Source organism: Carettochelys insculpta, chromosome 7 (assembly GCF_033958435.1).
Source record: "Carettochelys insculpta isolate YL-2023 chromosome 7, ASM3395843v1, whole genome shotgun sequence".
NCBI lineage: Eukaryota > Metazoa > Chordata > Testudines > Carettochelyidae > Carettochelys > Carettochelys insculpta.
Genome location: NC_134143.1, coordinates 60,955,203 through 60,983,177, shown reverse-complemented (window position 1 = coordinate 60,983,177; position 27,975 = coordinate 60,955,203). Strand labels below are relative to the sequence as shown.

The 27,975-nt window shown below is 43.0% G+C and overlaps 1 protein-coding gene across 1 annotated transcript; it reads left to right on the top strand.

The window, feature by feature from the left end:
- Positions 1 to 1,474: 1,474 nt before the first annotated feature.
- On the top strand, positions 1,475 to 25,710 carry LOC142015764 (pancreatic lipase-related protein 2-like). The gene is made up of 13 exons (XM_074999565.1): positions 1,475 to 1,582; positions 6,590 to 6,638; positions 8,556 to 8,710; positions 11,169 to 11,294; positions 13,152 to 13,286; positions 16,069 to 16,177; positions 17,789 to 17,905; positions 17,995 to 18,117; positions 19,036 to 19,151; positions 19,792 to 19,921; positions 20,541 to 20,652; positions 23,008 to 23,175; positions 25,647 to 25,710. Exons 1-13 carry the CDS (start codon positions 1,475 to 1,477, stop codon positions 25,708 to 25,710), a joined length of 1,512 nt encoding a protein of 503 aa, XP_074855666.1.
- Positions 25,711 to 27,975: the final 2,265 nt, after the last annotated feature.

Below are 27,975 nucleotides of genomic sequence, written 5' to 3'. Positions count from 1 at the left end.
CACTGCCAGCAGCCTAGTCACTCAAGCACTTACCTGGGACAACAAAGAGTGTTGTTTAAGACTTGGCTTCACCTGATATGAAGCATCATGGTAGTGGCTATTGTGGTGTTTCACTGCGTGTGTCTCTTTCTCTTTGTGAAACGTATCAGAAGTTTTAGTTTCATCCAAATGCAAAAGAGGAACACACTTGAAGTCTCAGAAATGATGATGGATGGCAAAACCATTTCATGCTCTGCTCTAACAGTGACTAATATTTGAAGTCACCAAAGAAACAAAAATAGATAAAGCATAAAATAAAGTCAGAGGCGTCACAATATTCAAGAATGTTATAGAAATATTAGATGAAAGAATGTGGCAACCAGAAAAGTTCTGGAGACGTTCAGACTGGTTGCCAACAAAAGTTATCCTGCATTTGGCTCGTTGACAAGCTGGAACAGCCTAAGATAACAGGAGCTTAGTTACAGAGACAGAGATGAAGAGAAAGAGAAAGAAAGAAATTGACTAGAAATCAGTGAAAGAATCCACCAAAAGCTTGAATCCTCCCAAACTCTGATGGTCTGTGCAATGAGGAGGTGATGATCATAATGGTCCTTTTTTAATATTAGAATCCACGAATCCCAGAGCAGGAAAGAGGTGAAATTCTCTTAGACTAGACATAATGTTGCACAAAATAATCCAGCATTGGAAAAAGGAAAAACTGGATAAAGGTTTTTTTTTAATCAATGTTTGCAGAGCCAATTAGACCACAATCTATACCCAAGTAAGTGAATGTAAATTAATAGCCTCTTCTCCACTGTCCTACATTATCATATTAATTCCATTCTTTATCAGGCTATAACATTTACATCATGAAATTCCAAGCCCTGTTGCATGACTTCCAAGAGTGAGCAAATGCCTCTACACTTTGCATCCTCCTCCCCCACTCTAATACTTGCGAATAAACACCCCCAAACAACTAATCTGGGTCACTATTTCAATCCAGATGTTCCTATAAAAATTTAAGACATCAGCAGATATTTTAAAGCATACCTATACCAGACACTGAGGAGTATGAAAGCTCTACTCTGACCTGATTTTGAGGTGAGCCTGCACGAAGTTCTAAAAACTTTTGCTCTGCTGGAGGGGTGATATGTCTAAATTTAAATTTTTACATTTTGAGCCTTTATTCAAGGTCAGCTGCTGCCTGGAGAATTTTCCCATACAACTTGTAATGACTAACATCAAACTGCTCCCTTCTCAGTTGTATTTTGCACTGCAGTAGGTGATTGCTAAATATTGTACACAAATATGTGGGAGGAGAAGGCAGGATCTGGAGAGAGGATGAAGTCCTTCACTTCCTATACAGATTATATCACTCTTCTCATCACCAACAACTCATGCAATTCTCTATGCACCAGCTTCCGGTGTCTAGAAGCACCTGAGCAACTAACTGGAATCCTACTGTGCCATCTTCAACCTGAGATGCTGGTGGCGGATGTGCCTAAAGAAGAGACAACTCTTGGACCATCAGATTCTTTTTAAGAAGTGGGACGGCATGTTTCCAAGACGACATTCTTTAGGGATGAACTGGGTGATCACACAGGTAAGAGGGGACATGCAGCATGCAAGAGCCATGTTATTATAAAGAGAACTTTGTACTTTTGAGTACTTATATTAGCAAAGATTTTGTTTCAAGTTTGCAATGATGTTAACTGTAATTACTGGGTGTGGCAAGGCTAGCCTCGCTCCTCTGTTCAGTGCAGTAACCCCACAGCCAGAATACCGTTGCCCTTCTTGAGATGGTGAGGGGGGGGAGATGGTGGTCGGGGGGGGGGGGGGAACCCTGGCCCCAGCCACTCATTTCGGGTTCCAGCCCAGGGGCCCTCTGTGGCTGCTAGTGGTGAGCGAGGGCTCCCCTCGCTATGAACACCACAGCTCTTCCCTCATCCTTCCCCCACACCCATACCTCCTCCAGGTAGTGGCAGCTGCAGTAGCAGCAGCACATTCTCCCTCCTGGATTAGCTCCTCCTGTGTGGTCAGTCCGCTTGGCCTTACACCGAACCTCGGGGCCTCCTGGGCAGGGCCTTAGCCCTTTGCGGCTGAGCGCTCCTCCCCTCCTCTGGTGCTTCTAGACAAACTCTTTTTCCTTCTCTCCTCTCACTCTCTATCCTCTCCTCTGTCACCTCTTCTGTCACTCTCCACTCTCCTCTCCCCCGTCCTACTGGGCAAAGGGCTCTTTTAAAAGCAGGCTTAAGTGGGACCAGCTGGCCCCAGCTGGCCCAGGGCGGCTTCCTCCCCAGCTGCTCACACTCTGCTTGTTCGCCAGCCATGCTTTTCCCTCTTGTTCTCACCCCTTCCCAGACTTACCTTGTCAAACTGGCAAGTTTTTATTCTCATGTTTCCTTCTAATGAATCTGCTCCTTGCAAGGAGTGAGGGAAGTCGAGGGATGTGTTTGCTGCCATTGACCTCCCATAGTGGAGACCACTCAGAAGCTCAAATTAAGGTACATCAACTCAAGCTATGTAATTAATGCAGCTGGAGTTGCATATCTTAATTCAAACTCTCTCTTTCTTGTAGGCCTGGTCTTACATATTTAGTATTGATCTGGTGAATGCAACACAGTAAAAAAACAACTTTCCTACTGTGGAGAATTTATAATATGATCTGTAGAGAAAGAGGAGAAGACACCACAACAGCAGCTGGCATATAACCATTCCAGGAAAGCTGCCTAAGACTGAAACAATGATATAGCAAGGGAAAGGGACAGTTCTGTGCCTTTTAAGTACTTACATTGCACCCATTACCATAGTATCTGAGCACTTCACAATCTTTTATGCATTTATCCTGACAACACTATTAAATCCATTATGCAGATGACACAGTGAGACTGAGTGGTTTCCCCAAGGTCAACGGTTCACTTATTAATGAAATACTAGGCAAAACAATAGATCTGACTTGCAGAGATGATTTAAACAGAGGCTTGAAAAACAAAAGGAAGAATCCTTAGAAGACTGCAACTGGGAGGGTGTTGTAACTTTCAGGCACAGTGTTACAAGAGATAAATGGATTTGGTTTGTGCAATGCCTCACAAGTGTGAATAAAGGAAGTAGAATTATAAATGGGGCAGTGTCGAGAAACTTCATCAGAACTTAAGGAACTTGAAATATATGGGACTGGGTCAGCCTGCATATGCATGTGACAGGGTGCAAAGTGATGGAATTGGCAGGACAGGATCTGTGACTTTTACTGCCACTTTTAGGGTAGCCTACACAGTAAAATTCACCTGCATTGCTGTTCTCCAATAGCTATTCCACATGGACTGGATGAAGCAGGGCTGAAGAAGGCCAAAGAAAGGAGCTTGCAATTGCTGATGATATATCCTGAGGTATACCCTCAGCTGGTATAAATTGTAGCTTCCAAGTCCATGTTCCTTAGTGTACATACACCAAGTGAGAATTTGGTCCTGTGTATCAATCCTAAAGCACTCTGAGCTAATCTGGCATTACGAAAGAGGTGGGGAGTTGCAGAGTCCCTGAAACAGAGGAAGATTGGAGGTCACATGTGGAGCTTTAGGGGAATAGAAGAATGCAATGAGTGTAGAAATAGCTATAGTGGGTCAGACCAATGGCCTATGTAGCCAAGGATCCTCCCTTCTGACAGTAGCCAATGACTAGAACAAGGCAATTACCCAGTGATCCATTTCTGTCATCGAGACCCAACATCTGGCAGACTGGGTTTGGAAAACCCAGAGATGAAAGTGCATCCCTGACCATCTTCGCTAATAGCCATTAATAGGCCTGTCCTCCAGGAATGATCAAATTCTTTTTTGAACCCAATTATGCTTTTGGACTTCACAACATCCCCTGGCAACTACTTCCAGAGGGTGACTGGGCCTTATGTGAAGAAGTGTTTCCTTTGGTTTGTTTAAACCTGTTTCCTATCTATTTCATTAGGTAACCCTTGGTTCTCAGTGAGGTGACAGGGAAAACAACACAGCATTCAGCCAGCCAAAGACACAAAGTGTGTGACCTTATCAGTTTTGCAAGTCACTGTCTTTTGCTTCCCTTCAGACTTTACCCAGACCCTTGCAGAAGATAAAATAATCAGGGCTTTCAACTTGGAGCGGGCAAAAAAAAAAAAAAGGGGGGGGGGGCGGTTCCGAAATGAAAAAAGGTTCTCTTTTATTCCTGGCAGATGCTGAGCCAGTTTCAGTGCTGCTATTTAGTGGTTGGCAGCAGATGAATCTTTTCAGTTCATGTCAAAGTTTCCAGGGCCTGCAGGTCTGGGGAAGCCAGGGGATCTGGACTGCCCAGGCCAGGGGTGCCTATTGGTATCTAAGCTTCCTGATGCAGGGCAACTGGCTCACTGGACTGCAGAAGCTGGGCAGTCTGGGTAGCCAGGTAGCTTAGGAGCCTGTAGGGTTCTGGCACCCGGGCTCAAACCTGGTTCTTAGGGCTTCCAACTCCATGGGACAGGGACAGGAGATGAGCCTGGCATTTCCAAACTCCCCATTTCACTGTACGCAAAACCAAGGGGTGGGGGAGATAGAGGATTTGAAGAGAGATTTGGAAAGCATAAGGGAGAGGACTGTTAGAAGAATGCAACTGGAACGGTTCTAAATTGGTAGCACAGTCAGAGAAGATAAAAAGGAATTGGCTTGGGAGTGGGAATACAGCAAATGATGAAAGCATAATGCAAGGAGGGGCACAACTCAAACGCTGTTTTGTCTGAAAATTTCCAAGATCTACTTCAGACAGAATTTACTCCCTCAACAAGCTATAGCCTGCATTCCTTGCACCCACAGAAAATTCTCCAGGGAAGGCAATGGAAGATTTTTGGGTATGCATAGAATGTGGGACCAAGCTAAATGTATAGACTAAAGTTGGAATTTTTAAGCTTTCAAAAAAAGACATTGCAGAAAGCAGAAAAAATAACTGGTGAAAAGGGGCATCTGCTGATTAGGAGACACATGAAGAAAACAGTACTTTACATAAAACCTGTCTACATGAATACCTACTCTGCAGCAATCTGGGGTATAAAGCTATCCTGTACTAGCCACATCATCAACAAATCATGGGCTCAGCACCTGTTGGTGTCCAATGCCTCCCTCACCATTTCCTTCCATTTTTCCCGGTCCAGCGTGGAGTGGCGTAGTTTCTGTAGACTAGCTCCGCACCAATCTACTCTCTTCTACCCATTCTCTGCAGGGTCTGCCTCTCCTATTCGAACCATCCATTATGCTGAATACCAGAGCCTTGATTTTGCATTCATTATTCATTCTGCAGATGTGCCCCAATAGCCTTAACTTATGTTGTGTAACCTTCTGCGGTAGGTTCTCTTTGTCTGTATGTTCCTGTATAATTCCTAGTTGGTGACCTTCTGCATCCATCCTATTCTCAGTATCATTCTATAACAACTCCTCTCAAATGCCAATATCTCTCTCTTTGAATCTTTCGTTATCACCCATGTCTCATCCATACAACATGCTGCTGAATACACACGTTTTTAAGATGCTCAGCTTCGTTCCTAAGCTAATTTGCTTTGCTTTTTCAGATCTTATCCATCACCTTCAAACTCGCTTTTGCTTTCACTATTCTAGTCACTATTTCCTTCTTACAGTCTAGATCATACGTTATGTTGCTCTCCAGATACATGAACTTCTCCATGTTCTCTAGTTCAATCCTGGCTACACTGATCTTCCTTCCTCTTTTTTTTTTAATCTCCAAATACCACTGTTTTTGTTTTATAGATATTCATATTCAGTCCATATTGCTTCACTTCCTCATTTAGCACTTGGTAGCTTCTCTTCAATGAAACTATACCATCCATGCACCTCAAGTTGTTGATTCTCATCCCATGCACAGATATCTTTTCTACCTCTTCCTTGATCTTGTCCACTGCTTTCTCTCAGTGTGTGATGAAGACACTTGGTGATATCAGATCTCCTTGTCTCGTACCTCTACTGATTTTAAACCAACTTCCCAACTCTCCGCACATTCTCACCACTGCCTCCGCATAGTCATTGATACTTTTTTTTAAACAACCACATAGTTTGCTATCCACTCTGTATGACTCCAACACTGTGCAAGTCACTTTCTAATCTAAACTGTCAAATGCCTTCTGAAAAATCAATGAAGCAATTGTAGATGGTCTTGTTCTTTTGTCTACCTTTCTTTGCTATCAGTCTTAGTGCCAACATCTGCTGTATGGTACTTCTATCCTTCCTGAATCCCTGTTGCTTATCTGCTAGATGTTCTTCCATCTGAGACCTCAGTCTCTCAGTCATTAGCAGCAGCAGCACCTGTACCAGCCCGCCATGCCCTAAGTATCCAAGTGGGACCCTGCTGCCATGGCTTAAATGTTCTGCGGTTCATTTTGATCTAGACTGCTTTGAAACAGGAACAGATTAAAGTGCACACTTAAGGCCTTTATTTTCCAGGACATAACAAACAAACACATAGAAAACTGTTGTTAGATTGCTTGCTATATTGTTTGCTGGGAAAATAGTGGTGTATTACATACTTTTTAACAAGATGAACAAGGCTAAATCAATAAGTATCCAAGTTTAAAAAATGCTTTACCTGGATTTCACGTGTTCATTTAATTTAGATAGTTGGAATTTGGATTGCTGCACTTTATCTACTGGACCCAATAGGAGGTGAGATTCGGTATTTATAAGTAACTATACCATACATGTTGGATTTAGTCTTGTTCAAATGAAACAAAAAAATGAAGCTAGGTACAATGCAAATTTGTTTTCCCCTGCACTTGATACTATACTATGATACTATATGATGCAGTTCACTGGGTGCTGAGAAGTAGCAAAAGGCTTGTGCAGAACTTAAGTTCTATTGTAAGAACTTAAATGATGCATAAGCTTTGTGTTCATCTTCAGTCCCTGATTCAGCGAAGTCCTATATACTGGGCATACTTTGTCTACATGCAGGTACAGTTTTTGAGATGAACAGAAAAGTCAAATGAAGGTAAGACACCAAAGTTGTTATTTTGGGCAAAAGAAATAAGCTCAGAATTCTGTGATAAATTCGTTCTAAACTCTTAAAGGAGGAAAATTCCTTCAGTCCTAGACATATATTGTGAAAGATGCTATGCTTTAAAGACATGGAATATTCCAAAGAGTATAATCTCTTGCTTTTATTGACTGTATTATGGTGTATGTATGTTTATGAGATGGTTAGGTGGGTTGGCTCAACACGTGAGCTGAAAGGTGCATGCTGCACAAGCTAAACTCGAAAGGGGGTAATTAATGCAACTCCCAACGCCAATAATCAGGCTTCTGAAGTTCTCACCTTTGGGAAGCAGTTTATGCTGATTCATCCTGGTACCAGATGCCCAAAACAAAGAACTCAAAAGTGTCTCAAAATGACAAACCTTGTTTGCGTGAGAAGCCAAGAAACTTCTTTTCAGCGGTTTACATTTTGTCCTGCCTCGCAGCTGACTGGGAGGAAGTCTCCCTTGGTGGACAACATACTCAGGGGCAGGCAGGTATTTAGGGGTCTTGCAGCTGACCAGCGGGAAGTCTCCTTTGGCACACAGGAAGTGCCAATGAAAGTTGAGAGGGCAGACATTCAGTATGGGCTTCATGCAAAGGCCACTGAAGTCAATGTATTAGCTATACAAGTACCACAGTAAACCACGTAAGGCTTGTAGTGACCAATGGAACCATAATCCCATTCATTTCAATGGACTTGGCTCAGGCCTTCAGTGACACAGAATTTCTTTTCAGAGAGTTATAGGTTAATCCATTCCAGATCAGTGATCTGGACTGGGAAGACCTTCTTATGGAACACACTGAAAATACTCTCTGAAGGGAAGAAAAAGCTGTCACGAGAGTGGCTGGCCTTTGAGAGAAAAGGAACTGTAACTGTTATAATGAGCCATCTGACTTTTGTAAAAAGATTCTACAACTCTAAAGAAAAAAAGTTTCCACAAAAGTGTCCTGGTCTTTCATGAGTCAGTAAAATCTATGCTCTATTATCTGCATCAGCTAATACAGACAGACCAAGAATTTGGACTTCAAAATCTACTATATGTTTTAGAAAGTTTGTCTGGTTTTTTCAAGAATTCCTCCTGAACTGTAAAAGCTATAACCACCAATTTCAGTATACGGCTTCTTCTTACTATAATTTAAAGCAAGGTAAAGGTTTGGTGGTGCCAGGAAAATGGGATGTGCCTGGAATGGGACTGCCTTTCATCAAACCATACAGAAAAGAACACATCACCAGGCAGGTAAAGGGGCTCACTGGGGGCATGCTCCCCTCCTTCTGGGACTGCCACAGCCCTGAGCTTCTCACCCTTTGGGGGGGATGGGTAGCTTCAAGCTCCCCACCCACAATTCATATGCAGACTTTGATGACTGTTCCCCTTCATCACTGTCAGGGAGGGAGTTAAAGTACACAAACTTAATAGTGTTAAGGACCCCAACAATGCCAGGCAAATGTGCTAGTTTATCATAAAACCAAGGCCCAGAGTGTTTCTTTTCTTTGCTGCACCTTCACATGTACTGCCTAACTATAATGGATTCCAAAATACTAATGATTTGTTTTGTATGCTACAGGCAAAGAAGTTTGCTACAAACGACTTGGCTGCTTCTCAGATGAGCCACCATGGGCTAAAATTCCAGGAAGACCTCTGGCAGGTTTACCCTGCTCTCCAAAATTTCTGAACACCACCTTCACTCTTTACACTAGAGAAAGTAGAAATAACTCTCAAGTGAGAATCTAATTGTATTTTACTATTAAAAATTAATAACACATACCAGCATTCACTAGCTCCACAGGAAGAGCATGTCACTCACCATGACAAACTGAGTCAGGGAATAAAGAATCATCTTGTTGTGAGCTGCAGTAATTAACAGCAACTAAAGCCACTAGGGCGAACTACTGAAATACTTTCATGCAGAAACCGAAAAATGAACCAAAACAAATTAAACTTTTTCTGGATTGTTTTTTCCCTGCGTGAAGAACTGGGAATGCTGCATACTGTGTGGTTTGCAATACATTTAATTCTTTGTAGAGAACTGGGAGACATGTTTTAAGAGTAAGCAGCATTTATGCAGTGCTCTGGCTGCTCAAACACCCCTGGCAGACAAAAGAACTAGCATCACCATTTTACTGAGGGGGAAAAGAATGCAGGAGTAAAGTGACTTGCCAATAAACACATAGAAATGCCAGAGCAGTGCTAGAATTAGGCTTCTCACTCACAATACTGGATGCATTCCTCCAGCCCAGGTTGCCTTTTAAAGCCAACAATTTTAAACGCAAATATGCAGCCAGTAAGGGAAGATGAGAGAGGAGGCAAACTGATGGGAACAGAATGGCTTGAGGAAACTGCAAGGGGTAAAAAGGAGCCTTTCATTGTTTCAATATCTGGTGCCACTGCAGCCTTATTCAGCTTCAAAAGAAGGTTGTTTCTCTGTGGTAGCCTGTGTGGATTAAGTCTGTGTTCTCAGTCCATTTCCAAAGAACACTTATGCCTTCATCAGACAAACCACTACGCTGACTAGTGCCTTGTTGTTCATTTTCACCAAGGCCAAAAACTGAATGTGTGTGGAGAATGAACTGCCATCTCCTTGCTGCAGGTTGGGGGAGGCAGAGGAGCAATCTGAGTAAACATGGCAGTACTAGTGCCAACCCACAGAGCCAGAACAATATCATTTTCAGGATGGAAGTGAGAGGTACACAGAAGGTCAAATTTTCCAAAAGCACTTAAGTGACTTAGATGGCTAGGTCCCATTGGCTGTATCTACGCTACATCCCTCCTTCGAAGGGAGCATGGTAAGTAGGGTGTCAGGAGATTATTAATGAAGTGCTGTGCTGCATGTGCAGCAATTCATTAAGCTAATTCTCCCCCCGTGGCAACTTTGATGGGTTAAACTTTGAAGTGCCAGCTCACACGTAGCCACAGCTAACCTGCCGGTAGTACTTTTTGAGGCGTAAAGGGACTTCAAAGTTGCCCAGGCACTTTGAAGTACCGGTGAGTTAGCCGCGGCTACATGTAAGCCGGCACTTCAAAGTTGCTGTGGAAGAGAATTAGCTTAATGAAGCGCTGCATATGCAACGCAGCACTTCATCAATAATCTTCTGACACCCTACTTACCATGCTCCCTTCATAGTGGGGAGGTAGTGTAAACACAGCCATTATGAAAAGTGACTTAGAAGCCCAAGTCCCATTGACTTTCAGTGAAACTTGGGAGACTTTTCTAGAAATGGGACGTAAGAGCTTTTGAAAATTTTGCCCTTTGTGTCATCCTTTAACATTGAAAATACACCCATTGCAAGCTATGGTGGTGTAAATGTGACAGCCACCATCTGACCAACACAACACAGATCCAAGTGGGTATGTCAAAAGGTAGAGACAGGAGCTCTTAAAATTCCCTTACCAGGGCTGTGAGCGGACACACGAGGACACGTAACACCTACTCAGCAGTGTCTTACACAAAACATTACTGCTCTCCAATATATTAAATCTGGTAGCACATATCTTGTGTGATTGTCCAGCAACTTAACTTATATTGAATACGAATGTCTCAAACTAAGCTCACAGAGGCATTGCTGTGGAGTGTTTCAGAGTCCCACTCTGGCCCCTCATCCAGAACATAGATCCAGCATTTGTTTAAATAGTTACACTGCAGGTTAGAGATCATTCTGGAAGCAGCAGAATGGACCACACTAAATTGATGTGCAATGGGCTTCCACTACCACAACTGGAGTGGAGCTGTACCAGCATATTTGGACAGGGGTGTGACAGCAATGATTGCATCCCCTATGACTTTCCAAAGCCACTCTTCAGGTGCTCTGAAGAATTTGGAAGTCAGGTGAGTAAGGGGGCAAGCAGGAGATGGGAGGGCTGGCATTGGGGGATACTCAGTGGGGTGCAGCTCCTGGCATTGTGATTATCTTATACCAGTTGGCACTCTGTAGAATAATAAGTTGAAACTGCAGGGACAATACTGGAGCATGACTCCTTTAAGAGCTTTACTGTCGCTCAGGATCGAGAGTGGGGAGCCAATAAGACCCACGGATTTCCAGGAGTGAAGATAGCATCAATTCACTGCTCCTACGCAAAAGGACAACCTGGAGCACATTTTAGTTTTATTTCTCAGCTAAGGAGAGCTGGAGGATGACAAAATAGAGGATGATGATTTTACTGTTGTTTTTACTCCAAACAGATGATCTCAGCAATACATTCCTCAACTATCAAAGATTCGCATTTCTGCTCACGCAGGAAAACACGCTTCATTGTTCATGGATTTGTTAGTACTGGAAAACATGGCTGGGTGGTACAGATGTGCTTGGTATGACAGAATACCCTCCAATTTCCAACTTTAACTGCAACTGTATTTAATTGCTGTTTCTAAATACTAATATTAAGCTGGCATTTTGACAGCCACCTGATGTTACTAATGGGCGAATGGTACTAACCAATATGTAACAACTTCAATAACCACCTCGCCCTTTTTGTGAATGTGGGTGTGGGAGTGAACTGGACTATACATTCCATATGGCTTTCACAGGAAATGAGAACGCAAGGCTGGGTTTGAGGTTGTGCACGTGTTTTTTAATAGTCTATGCTTTAGAAGAAAAACCTATACTCTGTAGGATCAGCCTCTTTCTGGGTGGTTGGGGGAAGTAGCAATACCAATACCGAGCTCTGATGTACTTCTGTTTATCCATAGATGTCAAAGTGCTTTACAAAGGTAGTCAATACAAATGTCTCAATTTAACAAATGGGGAAAATGAGGCATACAGATGCAAAATGAGTCATACGTAGCCAGCAAATAAGTGACAGAGTCCAGATTAGAACTATGGCCAGCTGAATTACAGGCCAGCGTGCTATCAACTTAAGTTACATGGGTTTTCAGTTGCATGAAGCTATCCCTCTCCCATCACCACTGACAAAACCTAGCAGTGAAATGTTTATTACTGCTCGGTATCCTTCAGTCTAAAAGAATAAATTTTACTTTGACCAAATGAATAGACAGCAACAACAGTGGCTCACATGTACAGAGCGAAAAAAAAAAAACCTCTTCTCAAAATAGTGCCCCTACACAAGCAAAATAAAAAGGAACCCTCTGGGCCTCAAACACAAAACAGCAAGTAGACTGTAAAAGAAGAGCATGCCTATGGCACAGGGCTCCAGTGGAAATCTGTTTATATTCAGGATAAACCTCAATGTGACTCCTCTAAGCAGAGCAGCTAAATTGTTGGCAGTAATCCACCAGCATGTGATTACTAGGCTCCTGAAGCAAAAACAGGAAGCAGGTAAGGGCTCCTATCCGTAATAAGATATTATCCTTTGTCTGTGCTGACACATGGCCAGTGCAGACATACTGACATGTGAAGAGGACAGATTATTGAGGCACACTAAAGAAACAAATAGCTTAATATTTGCACTCTTGCACACCAGTAAATGCTGAATTATGGTGGGAAATCCTACGGGCCACATCTTGGGAGGCAAGATAAGTAATCTTCACCAATGACACAGAGCTAAAAGTGTTCAGCAACTCTCAAGATTCAACCCAGTGCCCTTTTAAGTTTCTGGCACTACTGTTGCTGTTGCTTCTCTCATTTTGTTTCCACAATCTCTTCTTCTTTATTCCACACTTGGGCTTTGCCAAATGATAAATTCCTGCAGAAAGGACAGTTTGCCTTTGTGATTTCTTCTGGTGAACATCCCTGACTTTTGTCAGCATCCAGTGTAGAAGTCACTGGGCTTTAGCTGCATGCATTGTTCTCATGCAGTTCTGAGGCCTCGGTTGCTTTTTTTCAGAATTGAAGAGCTAGATTTAAAATCAGTGATTTCTTAATAGTTTACGGGGAGACTAAATCAAACAGTCAGACCTTGTATTCAGTAACAAGTCAGTTTACGGTTCTGATCGGAAAAAAGTGTTTGTCACTATAAACATTGAAAAATATCTTGGATGTCCTCTTTCAAAGCTCAGACATCTGCTTGCATAACTGTCAGAGTTTTCATATCATCACATTTCACTAACAAAACATTTTAATTTGGGTAAGTGATGAAGGAGAGAGCTGATCTTTGCAAACAACAATTAACCCAAATGCTGAATTTACTTAATTCATTTTTGTTTATGCGGAATTGGTATTTTACTGTGTGCTTTCTCAAGTTCTTTCCTTTTCTGTTTACACACTAGCGACTCGTGGAAGTGGAAGATGTGAACTGCATTGCTGTGGACTGGGAAACTGGTGCGATGTACACATACGTCAATGCAGTGAACAACATCCGAGTTGTCGGGGCTGAGATCGCTTATTTCATAAAAGCTCTTATGGTAAAAAAAAATTAAATTTTAAATTATGTTTTTAAAACTAAATTTGCAGACACACAATGGGTTTGTGTAAAGGGTGTATTTGTGTTCTGATCTTGTTTTACATGGCCAGAGAAGTAGAATTCAAGAAGTTAGTGTTTTGGGAAATGCTAAACACAGCAGATAGTTGAGAACTATCATAACAGGAATACCTTGCACAGCCACAAAGGGTATTAACATATGTCCTTAATATAGGACAGTAATTTCCTAGAAGTGCCTAATTAACTTATAAATCCAGTAGGTGGCAATATTTCTTTGCTTTCTCAACTGTATTTGTTTATCCTCTGCAAAAGAGGCACCGATAGGCCTCAAAAGTGAATAATAAAGAGATGTTAGAAATTCATATTTATGCTTGAGATACAGTTAGTCTTAATTCAGCAATTCACTCCCAAAACAAACAAACTGGGAGCAATCCTGAGGTTCAGTTAATACTGCTAAACTTCTGGGTCTAATGTCTGGCTGTAGCAGATAGGCACATTTAAGTCCTCTAATGCTGACTTTGTTACTTCCTGCATATAGATGCACAGAATGAGCCCAGAACTATCCTATTTATATTGAATTGACAACTTTCATACACTAGAAATAAGTGCCCAACTTCCATGATCAACCAAAAGTCAAGCTAATTCCATTTCAAAAGAAGGCCAAAACAAGTCAAACCCTAGAAGAACTCCAACACTCTATATGATTACATGCCCCTCCCCGCCATGCAGCCTGGGTTCTGGGACTTAACTCTCTCCCTCTTACCTCATTGCTCCTGTTTGTCCTTCTTGCCCTCACTTAACCCTCTGGCCCCATCTTCCTGCTTGAACCCCCTTACCCTGCTTTCCAGGAGCCAATCACAAAACAGAAGCAAGAAGCTACAGAACAAAAGCACAAACCAAGCCTGAAACAAGCCAATTTTTGCAGTTTGTAAGCAATTTCAGTTTTGGCAGCAACTTGACCTGCCTCCACTGCCAATCCCCAGCCTCAGTCTGACAGAAGAGAAAAGAGTTTTAGTTACCTAAACCAGAGTGGCTAGTTTATGTAAGTTCTGACACATGCCCGCCTTCTATTAAATTTAAATAGAGTTGTTGATGCTCAGTTACTCTGTGAAATGGGGTGTTCACACACACATTTAGATGCCAAATATTAGACATCTGTGTCTGAAATATTGTCAAAGGTGCTTAAGGCTCCACCGCAATACAGGTTTCGTGAACATTAGCATCTTAAGGGAGTACCCTCTGACCTTGTTGCTTATTATTTCCAGCCTGTTGGCTTTGTTCCTAGGCCTCCAGCCTTCTTCGTAAAGAATTACTTACTAACCTGCCTTCCACAGAGCATCATATCATGTCTTGTGGACAAGGAGGTACCAGCTGCTCATTAAATCTTTGTCCCCCTCTGTTCCATTTAATATGATTATGTTATGGAGTGGTGGTTCTCCAGATACTGGTTTCTCCACAATGAAAACACTGCAATGGTAAAATCTCTGCACATCATCGATCTTTCCTGACTGGCTTATTCCTCTAAGATCTTTACAAAGCTGTAAATTGATTTTTAACATGTAGTTTAAGCATTTCTCCCCCGTCAGGTATATAGCCTAATTCCGCTGGCCAAGTTTAGGCCCAACATTTAATCCAGCCCAGACCAAACTATTGCCTACCTCACATCAGAGTTGGTCCACAGACGTTTTCTCTTTATACCTAACCAATTATGAGTGTGATGTGTTAGGACTAGATCTCCAGTGCAGATGTCCTACTTCTGTACAATACTAAAGTATATATGCTCTCCATGAACATTGTATTTGTGAGTACTTTGCAACAGGGCCCGTCCACTGAAAAATTCACCTAAAAAAGACATAGGTAAATCGAACAACTGGGACTTCATAAATGGCTGTCAGGGATTATTAGGAGATATTGGTTTGAATTTAGCAAGAACACCTAGTAAGATCGTTGCCAACAGTTATAAGGAAAGAAGGTAATGCTCGGAATTGAAAACCTGGAATTCTTTTACTTAAAGTAAAAACATTTTCAAATAGAGAAACAAAAGAGTTTCTCTCTGTGGTATATTTTATTCCTCTATTAAATGTGGTTGGCTGCACTTATTCTTGTACACACATAAGCAAGTTAGGTGTATATGACACTGTGGCTTTAACTGACACAAAATTTGCAATTCCTTGCACCAAATATATCCCCATGCAGCGTCTATACATCAATTAATCTCAATTTAATCCTTTTGCCCAGGGCTTTGTGAACTTTAATGACTGGATAGGCCTTGTACAGACACACAGCACAGCAGTAGGTGAATTTCATCACATCCAAGATTATCAAAGAGACACTTAAGTAATGGTTTGATCACAGTTCATAGGTGCCTACACGTGGAAGAGAATTTTAATAGAGAGCTCTTCAGTCTAGCAGGCAAATGTATGTCAAGCTCCAGTGGCTAGAATCTGAAGTTAGACAAATTCATACTAAAAATAAGGTGCCCACTTTAAACAGTGAGAGTAATCAAACATTGGATTAACTAAGCAAAGCTCTGATGAATTCTCCATCACTGAAAATATTTAAATCAAGAGGGGAGGCTTTTTCCAAAAGATATTCAAGTCCAAAGAGAAAGTAGTACTGGGACGTCCTATGTCTTGTGTTACACAGGAGATCAGACTAGATTATTACTATGAACCCTTCTCACTGTATAATCTATGAACATAAGACATCCTCTGCGTTTGACATTTAAATACATATCTTTGATTTTCTTTTTTTCAAAAACTCAGACAATGTTTCACTACAGCCCTTCTCAAATACATATCATTGGCCATAGTCTCGGGGCACATGCTGCAGGAGAGGTGGGAAGAAGAATACGAGGCATCAAAAGAATAACTGGTAGGTTAGTCAACAAGACAGAAGATTACATGGTATGTTCTTTAAGAGGAAAGAAGCTTGGAAAGCTGGACCCAATGAGACAAACTTGCATAAGCGGGTTTAGCTCCAACAACATCAATGAGTTGCGGTGCTTGCTTATGCTAGAATGGAATGTATTCTGTTATATGTGTTGTTCCCAATAGCCACAACTATGTATTCTCTATGATGTAAACACAGATGAGCAAAATATTTAAATTAAAAATGGTGCATCTGTGCACTGGTAGATATTTATCACTGTGTGTTAGGTGAAAATGCAATCATTATTGCTTTAGTAATAGTTTTAAAACATTGGCAGTGTTAATTCTTATACTGATTTGTATTTGTAGTGGTCTCAAGCAAATAAAGCCAGCGTCAATAATTACATACCTCAAATTAAGTTTCTCTCCACCCATACTTTTCCATGTCTTGCAATCCATTTGCAAAGCAAAGCTTACATTTCTCCTTAACATACTTTCAACAGAAGTGAGAATGGGGGACAGACTAATTAACAGATACTATTAAGGCACATCTCTTACTCTGAATGAGTTTAAGGGATGAGATGGGAACACAGACAGTAAACTGAATAAATGATCTTTTCCCAGTCCCTGGAGAGGAAAGAACTGCACAAGTCAGCAGGGGCCTGGGAGTAGGGGCACTGGGGAGGGTGGTCCGGTCCAGTCCAGCCAGGCTGGAGCAGCCACCCTGCCATAGACAGGGGAGGCTGCTCCAGCCTGGTTAGAATAACCCCACCCAGAGTGCCAGAAACATGGCTTCTCCAGCCAGGCTGGATACCCCTGCCCACAACACATGGGGCTGCTGTGGCTGTGATGGAGTGCCCCCTACCTGTGGCAGTGCTGTGGGCAGGGAAGCTCCAGCTGGGCCACAACAGCCTGGATCCCCTGAGAATCAGGCTGCAGCTGCCCCGGCTTTAATTGGTTAATGGGTTAAAGAGTAGTTTAAGATTACCATTTAATTGGTTAACCAATTAAATGGAATTTTACATGCCTACTCCGTGCTTCATTCAGTCATTTGTCTGCAAAAGGGGGATAATAATAATGCTGTTTCCTTTCTCTAGGTAGATTGCAAGCTCCTTTGTGCAAGGATTGCCTCTACATTATATTTGTAATGTGCCCATTGCAGTTGGGCTCAATGCGTCCTACAAAAATATAACTGATCAAAACTCCTTGGTCCTTCCATTGCACACCAGCAAAAACTGTAGGAAACTCAATCACTGCATTAAAATCCTTTATCGTCCTTGGTAATATGACTACATCATTGCATACTAAACTAACAGAAGTTTGCAGAAAGGCTGCCTTCTGGAAATTGAGACTCACTTTGAGAATACTTTGGAAAAACTGCAGACAACCAAGGACAACCTTTTCCTTGTAGAGAAAAAAAAAAGTATCAAACATTTTGGTTTCTGAAGTGTTTTGACACTGTAGAAATATTTATTACATTAAAATTTTCAGGGCACTGCCTTGGATTTCTAACACATACTACTCCCCCCCAGATTATATACTTGAATTCAAACTGATGCTCTACAGGCATACAATTTTACTTCCATCAAATAGTAAATAATTGGTTTCTCTTTAGGCTTGGATCCTGCTGGGCCCTTTTTTGAAGGCACTCCACCTGAAGTCAGGTTGGACCTGTCAGACGCAGAATTTGTTGATGTTATTCATAGTAATGCTGCCTACTCTCCTGTTGTAGGTAAGGTCCCACATACATGCAAACATTTGCAGCAACAGTCACAACACTGAATTACCCAAGACACTAACTATGATGTGTATCTATTTCAGGGTTTGGAATGGTTAATACCATGGGCCACCTTGACTTTTACCCAAATGGAGGAAGTATTATGCCTGGATGCTGTGGTTTAAGTGTTTCTGTGGGAAGAAAAGACCATCAACCCATCTCTGAATGTAAATCTACTTTAAACATCTCCAGCATTAACTCAGAGTGTTTACTCACAGCAGGGGCCAGCAACCTTTCCGAGGTGGGGTGCGAAAATTTCAGCTTTTGACTGCTGTGTATTGTCCGAGTGCTGACAATACTTTTTAAAGTCACTAATAGACCTACTTACAACAGCTTCATTAATAAAGATGCACAGCTTTACCATTTAAGTGGTGGTTGGTAGCATTAACTGGTCTTTTGTTAATTCACAGGTGGCATAGCTTTAAGCAAGCTCCCATCTGCATGGGGGAAGAGGAGAGGCGATTGAGCTGTCGCATGCTGTTCTTGGTACCCATGCCAGGGGGTTGCTGACCCTGGGCTCACAGTATAATTCTGAGCATGGCAAATGAATCTTCACACATTTTATTTTTTAAAAAATTGTTCTTGCACATTTGATGATGGGTGGGGAAAAAAGCAAGAAATAACGAGGGCCAGATTACAGCCTGAAAGTAGTGTAGGAGAGAAAATGGTCATACAGAAGATGTGGAATCAGCCTTAATTTCCATAATTTGACTGAGAATTTGGGGAGCTCAAGGTGGCAGAGATCACTCAGTGCCTCACTTGTAATGGGGTGTCCGATCAGAGTGAGGGCAATTTTATGATTATGCCTATAACTGGGACAGCACTAGCTGCCATTTTGGTACTACGGCTGCGAGTAACCACAATTTTGCATTCAGCACTCAGAAGGAATTGAGCAAAGGCCCAGAGCTCCAGCCCATCTCCTTTCCCGCCAACAGTATGGCCCAAAGAGCTGGGCTAAGTAACTCCAAGGAGAAGAGGAGAGAATCCCTTCCCCACATGGCTCAAAATGATGGATACAAAACATGCTCTACATGGCCAAATGTAACTGACGATGGTTTCACAGACACTCAATTTTGTTTCAACAGGTACCAATTCTCCTGTATGCCATCATTCACGCAGCCATCAGTTTTATTTCCAAAGTATCCTTTATCCCAATGGATTTCTTGGCTATCCTTGCAGGACATATGAGTTCTTCCAACTGGTAAGCATAAAAGCCCAAGAAGGGATGAGCTGCAAAGATCAACAATTCTATTTCCATGTGATGTGCATACATCACACACAGTCAATGTGTTAGTGTCTCTGCTCAGCCTATGCCTGACTGAGATCAGGACTTGGGGAGAACAAGGCTCCAACAAAAGTAAAACTATGCCAGGCAGAGAGCAAGCATGTGTCAGAAGAGAGAGAGACATAGATACTGTCTCTCACATCAGCTGCTCATGCTGCTCCACTGGCAGAATCCTGAGCTTCCGTGAAACCTCAAGTGGTTCCTATGCTATGCTTTCCATTGGAGGTGTACATCTAGAATAAGATTTCTACAAATCTCAGGTTGAATTAAAGGAAGTATTTGAAACCAAAGCTTTCAGACCATCACCACCTGGAAGGTAAGTGCACCCGTTATTTGAATGGGCAAGTGAGTTTATGCTTATCCACCTGAGGATAATACAAAGAATCAAAAAAAGAATTTGCTATGAGAAACAGGACATTAAAATGCGGTGGGGTTAAGACAAGGAAATATCCAAAGTTTTGGTGCAACAGGAAGAACTAAAGATTGAAGAGGCTGTCAAGACTTGGCATGAAAAGAAAAATATCCCTCATTACCTAGATGCTCTTATTTTCCCTAGGGTCTCTGCTTCCCATGTCCCAAAGAAGGCTGCCCAAAAATGGGCCACTACGCTGATCAATTTCCAGCTAAACTGGAGAAAATAAACCAAAAATATTTTTTAAATACAGGAGCTCACCCACCCTATACTAGTAAGTGAAGAATGTTAATTAATTAGCCACATGCTTGAGAGGGGGAAGAGGTGGGAGGTTTGAAATGAGATATGAAGCTATTAAGTCCTGCGCTGTTATAAATCTTTGATAAGCAGAATAGTGGTGGTTTTCCACATCTTTCTAGTACAGGTTGAACCTCTCTAATCCGGCACCCTCAAGACCTGATTGCTGCTGGGCAAGAGAATTTTGCCAGGCCACAGGAGGACAATATTGTCTAGCAGCGCTACCAACACATTCACTCAGAAGACATTTAGGGGTAAATTACAGCTAACTAACAGCATAGAACACAGAGTCAGGACTGGTGGCTGTAAACAAACTTTATGGGACCACAAGAAACTTGGCCACACCCATGATAAATGGTCATCCCACTAACTAAAACCATGCTGGATTACAGAAGTGTAACCCGTATAAGGCCACTGGTAGTCAAGGGAAAACACTGAATTGTTTACCAAAATCCATTCTTGACAAGAGACTTGCACTGCCTGGTCTTGAAAGGAACAAAAAAAGTACTCTTAAAAAGAGAACCATCACTCTGTGTGGCATGCAAGGAACCTAAACAATGCCAGCAATCAGATTTTATTTGGCTTTTCTTGTGTAGGTTGGAGCCACGGCATATCTGTCAAGCTATCTGGCATGAAGCTAGTGAGTGGGGAACTGAACATAGTTTTCCATGACACAGAGGGGTTCACAAAGCAGTACCAAATCACCTGGTAAGTTTAATGGCACATTACCTTTCATAGCGTGTTTATATTTCATTCACACCTGCACTTAACATCATGTTTAAGCACTGCAAGCAACAAATGTTTGTTCTTTGTTGCAGTCCTGTTAGTTAACACGTTAAACCAGTCAGAGCTGGTGAGCACTGGATAAAGGTTAGAGTAGGGACATGGAAGTTAGCTCCTTTACCTGACCTCTGTTCCCTGTAAGGTGAGTGCTCTGGGCAGCCACCCAGGAGAGATTCAGGTGCAACCCAGCTGATCAGCAGAGCACCCACTGCCACCAGTAGCATGTGCTTCTATTTGTGGTGCACATCCACACATACCTTGGTGCACATAATAAAATTCATTCTTCCCATGGATGGGAAAAGTTAGAGGTAATACTTCTCAGGGGCCTGATTTGCCTGGAGAGAAGGTTCCAGTGAGCTCTGACACAGATTATTCATACTTCCAGAAAACATCCTGGTCATAACAGGCACGAGGAGCAGCTTTACCACAGAGATTAGTCTAGCCATTTCCATGCTAGCTTGGCGACAGCTTGACAGCACATTCACTTCACATGCTAACTTGACTCCCTGCTCTGCCACTGATGTAGTATATGAATTCACACAAGCTGCTTAATCTCTCTGTCTTGGTTTATCCAATCTGTAAAAGGGACCTACTATGTACCTTGACTACACTAAAAGACTTTATTTATATGCAAACCACACAAATACCTTTACATGCTGAGTACAAGTAGTACATTGCCCCTCACAATCTAATTCTTCCTAATGTTCAGCCCATGATGGTAGGCTCCAACTCCCACTTGCTAAATTTTAATCTTCATGTTTTCTCCCACGATTTGGAGAAGCTCCCTGGAAACATCCACAAAGCTGTGTCATTATCCTCCTTAATATTCTCCTCTTCTACAATGTCTACCAAAAACCTTGACTATGCTGCTAGCATGCTGAGACCCCACACCGACCAGCTGACCAATATTGTCTCATTGTTTGTACATCCCAGACCCCATCTGTTGCCACATGTTGTCTCGTTTTATTTGTAAACTGAAATGTCTTTGGGGCAGAGACCATTGTTCTGTTCTATGTAGCACACCCACTGACGAGGGGTCAAAGGGAGAGCAATTGCCCCAGCCAGCAGAGGGAGCTAGAACTCTCGGCCCCTTTAAATTACTGCAGCAGCACTGCAGCATGCAGCTGTGCAGGAGGGAGGGCACCGCATTGTGGTATGGGTGGTGCTGAGGACCAAATGCCCTAGGCCAGTGGTTCTCAACCATTCCAGACCACTCTGCCCCTTTCAGGAGTCTGATTTGCCTTACATACTCCGTTTCCCCTCACTTAAAAATTACTTGCTCACAAAAAAATCAGACATAAAAATACAAAGATGTCAGAGCACATTACTACTGGGAAAAAAAATGCCAACTTTCTCGTTGTCACTCTAAATGATAACTGTAATACATTTTTAATATAAATATGGTATTTGCATTTCACTTGTGAATTCTGTCTGAAGCCTGAGGCCCACAGTCTTGGGCTAAAGCATGTAACTTAGCTTGCTGGGTCCAATGACAAGAGATGACAAGCAATTACCCAACTTGCCACACCCTAATGCCACCGCTGCACTTGTGACCCCCCCCCCCAACTCATCCCCCAATTCCAGATTGAGAAACACTGACTTAGATGAGTTGATATACCTGCCTCAAAGATATCTAGGAACCCCCAGATGCACAAGTACCCCTGGTTGAGAACCACTGCCCTAGGCCCTACCCCTTCCACCCTTGAGCCAGGCCCCCCATCCCACCTTGCCCTGGGGGGCCACAGTGGCTCTCAGTGCCACTGGAAGCAACATCTAGCACCAGGGATCCCAATCCATGACCAAGGCTCCTCAGAGGTGCTATGGATACACAAATAATTATTAATGAAATAAATGAATGAAGTGGTGTAAAAATAAGAACAACATGCTACAAGTTCTTGAGAACTTTAACTCAGCAGACCCCTGGAGTACTGGTGCTCAACCAGAGGTCCAGGGGTCCTGGGATGCCACGAGCAGATTTCAGGGGGTCTTTAGGACCCAGGGTAGAAAGCCAAAGCCCGGACACATGGAACTGCAGCTCAAAGCATTGGACCCCACCACCATGGGCTGAAGCAAAAGCCTGAGCAACTTGGCTTCCCAGTGCCCCATCTATTGCTCAGCTCTCTATCCTCTTACTCCAGCCCTGCCTTTTATATAGAGAAAAAGAGCTGTTGAGGCACAGCTAAGCAAGTGAGGGGAAAGGGTTCAGAAAGAAAAAGTTTGAGAACTCCTGCCCCTGGACCATAAAAGATAGCATTACTCTTCTCTTTTCTCTACTTGCAGTGGACTTCTGCATCAAGGTACCATTTATTCAAAGTACGTTGATGTTGAAATTAACCCTACAAATATTACTAAAGTTGAATTTCTCTGGAACAAGACACTGTTGACTCTGCTTTGGGCCCAACTGGGAGCAGAAATAGTCCACATAGTCAATGAAGAAAATGGACATGTGTAAGTACTCTTGTGTTACACTTCATTTTGGAGCAACATTTGACAAAAGCTGATGTACACCCACATGCAAAGAGCTCACATCCCAAGGTGAGGACCACTCCAGTCCCACTTAAACCCTCCAAATAGAGCTTAAATGGGGCAGCAGGCTTGTAGGGGCAGCAGGTTTCTAGAAATGTTTGTGGTGCCCAGAATGCTCAAAGCCGGTACACCTCCCTACTTCCAAACTCCCTCCCCCACAACTTGCCTAAGGCTCTAGAAGGGAGTTTGGGTGTGGAGAGGATCTGGGGTGCAGGAGCTCAGATGGATTTGGCTGCTGGGTGCAGATTCTGAGCTGGGGCAGAGGACTGGGATGCACACTCTGGGAAGGCATTTGGTTGCAGAATGGGTCACAACTCACCGCCCTGTTCAAGGCTGCCCAGGCATTACGCTGGCTTTCTGCATGGAGGTGGATTTCACCTAGCAAGCAAGTTTAACGGTGCACAAGAAAGTACAGCAGCTCTGGTGACTGCGTGGGGTCAGTTGGTTTCAGTCACTCATGTCGTTGTGTACTGAAGTTGATCTGGGGAGACTGATGCTTCTGGGAGAGCTAGCATTTTTCTAGCTGGTGTGGGGCACACTTTGTAGCTTCTGTAAAGTGAGCTCCTTCCATCTCTCTATTCTCTCCCACAAGCTCCCACCCCTCTCCATTTCATCAGCTCTGTGCAACTCCCCTTTACTGCTTGCCCTGTGCAAGGAGCTCTATGTGGCTCCCATTCCCCTCTCTGCCACATGCCCATGTGTCTGTGCATCCCTCTTATTTCTCCCATTCTCGGGTTCTCCGTGGCCCCCACTCCAGTCCTCCCTGTAACCAGAGCAGCAGGTTACATGGGCCCCATGATGCCTGGGCTCCAGGAATACTCTGGGCCCAGAGCCCCAGCTCCACTAGTGTTCAGGATCAGGTCTCCATCCCAGCCCCACAAGTTCCACACAAGACCCTGCCCCTGCCACCCCTGGCTCCTGTGGGAACATCCCCCCTAAGCATGGGCAACCTGTGGACTGTCCCCCCACAAGCATGGGAGGCCTGAAGCCCTGTCTTCCCTAGCTTCCCCACCCCCTGAACATGGAAAGTGTAGGCAGCAGGTGGCAGCAGACCTCTGAGAGCACAGAGAGGGAGGGCAAACACATGGGCATCCCCTTTCCTCTGCCCCAGAGCATAGGAAGGTCTGACAGCAACATGCGAGAGGCCTGGGGAATGTTGTGCTTGGGAGGAAGAGAATGTGAAGTGGCTTTCTTAGAGCTCACTTCTGCCAGGGGAATAGGAGTAGGGGGAGTCCTCCCCTCTGACCCTCCCACCCCAGCTGCCACCTATTGCACTCCAACTCCTCAGCTCCAGCTGAGCCTCATGTCCCACACCCCTGCCACAACCCACAGACAACACTCCAAATACCATGCCACACCCCAACTCCCTTCCAGAGCATTAGGCAGGTGTGGGGGCGGGACGGGGATATCATCAAAAATTATATAAACCTGCTGCGTTTATTTCTGTTGATGTCCACACTATAAATCAACTCACACTGCATCTGCAAGTTAAGCTCCTGACTTTAATTTCTTAGAAGCAGAAAGTGACAGAGGGATTCTTCTGCTGCAGCACCAGGCAGTGTTGGAGCTTTGCTCTTCCATTGAATCAGGCTTTTCTAGCACCTGATTTGTAGGAAAATCAACAGTGTTATGCCTACAGATGTCTGGAATTAGACATGGTGTTTTAGTGAGATCATGTTCCAGACAGACAGAAAAATGCCAGAGTCGAGTGTTAGATTTCACCTGGCTTGTACAATAAATGGACAAGGATTCTCAGCGCATTGAAGGATGCTCTTTTATTACATTCTGTATAAATATTGGTTACTGTTTTAAAAAAGAACCCAGAGGTCACATTTCTATGACATGACTTTCCACAAGGACCACACTACAGGCACCATTTCAAGTGTCCGTCAGCCAATTAGTGCAGATTACACCCAGATATGTCATTTTCAAGGAAAAGCGGTCCAGGAGTGACATCAGGGGAACAAAAGTAAAACTTTTCTTTTCTGTTCGAAGACACCTGGTCAGGACAGCAACATAAACAAACTTAGTAGTGGGTGTAGACAGGCTCATCTTTATGTGTTTGGAAATACCCAGATAAACCCACTTTTAACAAGATCATCATACTCTGTGGATCTGAAGGTACAGAGCATGCATTCAATCAAAATGAAGATGGCTCTGCACACCTATGGAAATATATAATTCTATAATACAATTCCCTTCTACACTAGTTGGTTGAATTACTGTTACATAAGTGGAGAGCTCCACCTCCCAGAACAGCATCTCGAACTGTCAGGGTACGGGGGGAGGGGGGGCAGCAATTCTTGTGCCAATAAATGTAACTAATGTTTCTACCTGTCTTTGGAAAAACTACACATAGTAAAATATTGACTCAAGCTGTTTTCCTCCCCCAGGTCTACATATTGTGGCAATGGAAATGTGAAATATGGAATTCCACAATTACTTACACCTTGCTAAATTAAATCACATTCACAATTAATTGCTGTAGTGTCTGTCCTCACCCTTGGTTTGTTTTCACATACAGCTATTGATAGAAAATAAATTATTAAACAAGTTTATTTCTCTGTTTTCTCAGCTCTGTGCAAACAAATGGGTGGGGTTTTCAAACAACAAGTCACTGTCTTAATTTTCCTAGTCCATTTCCCTTGCACGAGATAGGGGCAGGTGACACTGGAGAATATATGCAGTTGCACTGATAAACATTGTAGTATTGACACAGTCTGTTGACACATACAAATAGTTTCCACTGTGTCACACATACAAGGTTATTGCTCTTTAATGTGTTTAAATGACACAGTCTCAAAACAACCTTAAAACACATGCCAGCAGTACATGCAGAAAAACCTCTCTGAAGTTTACCTTGCCAATTTAATGCATTAAAATAAATCATTCCACTTAAATATACTATGTATGAGGTAAGAACAGACGCACAAAATCACAAATCACCATCTCAGTGGAAGTCAGAACTACCCATTATACACTGTAATCTCACACAGCCTTTGCAAAGTAAAATATTCCCCTCCAGAGAAACAACAGGGCTAAATTGCAGCATTAAACCACAGCTCTGCACTAAGTACAGAGGTGCACCAGCCTAGCAGAAGCTCTAGGAGACACTTTGAAGTTGCCAATCTCCTGATAGCACATCACTGATCTGCTCTGCACACCAGAGGAAGGGCCCAATATTCTGCCCTTGATTTGGGTTTAAATGAGAATTCTTCTTTCAGCTATATGCCTTCGCAGAAGCTAATCAGAGAGATCCAAACTTGTCTTAACTTCATACTGCGACAGAGGTGACAATTTTGTGCAAATCCTGAACAAACCTTAAAACGAAATTAAGTAAACTTAAGTATTGTAGGAGTCCATTATTAAAAATGCAAATGCTTCTCTATTATTGTGGGATTGTATGCAACAGGTTTTCCTTGTGGTTTTCCCATGAGCATTTGGGGCCACACCAGTACTCTAAGAATGCAACCATTAAAGACAGACTTGAATTTGAATGAAGGAGGGACACATGACTAATAAAAACCCTATGAGAGCTTCATAGAGATATTTAAAATAAAGGGTAAGATAAGAAGGAACTTTCAGGACAAACATATCTTAATGGGGTTCTATAGGACATATCTGGGTAAAGAGAATGCAAATTCCCCACCTCACAACCCAAATTCTGAATCTTCCCCCTAAGGAGGGGACCTTTGTCCATTGTCACATTAAGACAAGACTAGAGGCCCAGCACTAAAAAGGAATGACTCACATTTTGTTTCTCATTGTCCTTACGCAGGGTTGCCAGATTCCACTGGTTTCTGTCCACATAATTTTTTTTCCCTACCAGTATTATTAACGTGACATACACATAAAGCAAGGGAATGAAGTGAGGTGCATGTTAATTGCATACAACATTGACTGTGAGAGCCCTGTGCTTCCTCTCCAGCAATAAAAACACTGCTATGGTTCAATTGTCACATCCTGCAAATTCTAGGTGCACAAATGCTGTTAGCAAAACTACCCTTTCCCAGGATCGCACCTTGGTTACGACAATCATGTGGCCCACGGAGATGAAGGAGAGCCACTCATGCAGCCCACTCACTGGCCTAGATTGCCTATCGCTGAGCAAGCACATAGGTTCTGTTGCTGTTTTTACTACATTTTCTCTGTAAAGATAAAATGTACCTAGAAAGATTTGGGTGGATACTTAACTGTGGGCAATGATGCTGTAACAGACCCTCAGGAGAAGACAAAGCAGGGCTGCTGAAGCAATTTTCTTTTCTATTCCCAGCATAGGCAGGGAAATATGCAGCCTGGAAACAGCACAATCAGGAGTAGAGGTGCATGTTTCCCTGCTAAAGAGAGGTGATAGTAGGGGAGCCAGAAGTCCAAGAGTAGGTTCAGCCCTTGCTGCCCTATAGAGGGAGAATACAATTCCCCTGAACTGTGACGTTTACTGCATTACCCTTAATCCTCTGTGTGTGGGTAGTGAAGCCCAGGGGAAAGGGAGCTGGGGTTTCCTGTGGTTGTTTGCGAGTATTTAGGGGCCACACCTGCACTCTGAAAAGACAAAGCTTCCAGTAAAAGGAGAGCCAAATGGCAATTTGAAAGAAGCCCCACCACACCAAGAAGCTGTGCTGTAACCATCTACTCAAGAGGCAGTGAAAGCCAGGGTGAAGGACCCTCAAAGAGGTACCTACAAAGCACACTCAATATTTCACCATCTTTCTATCAGAGCAA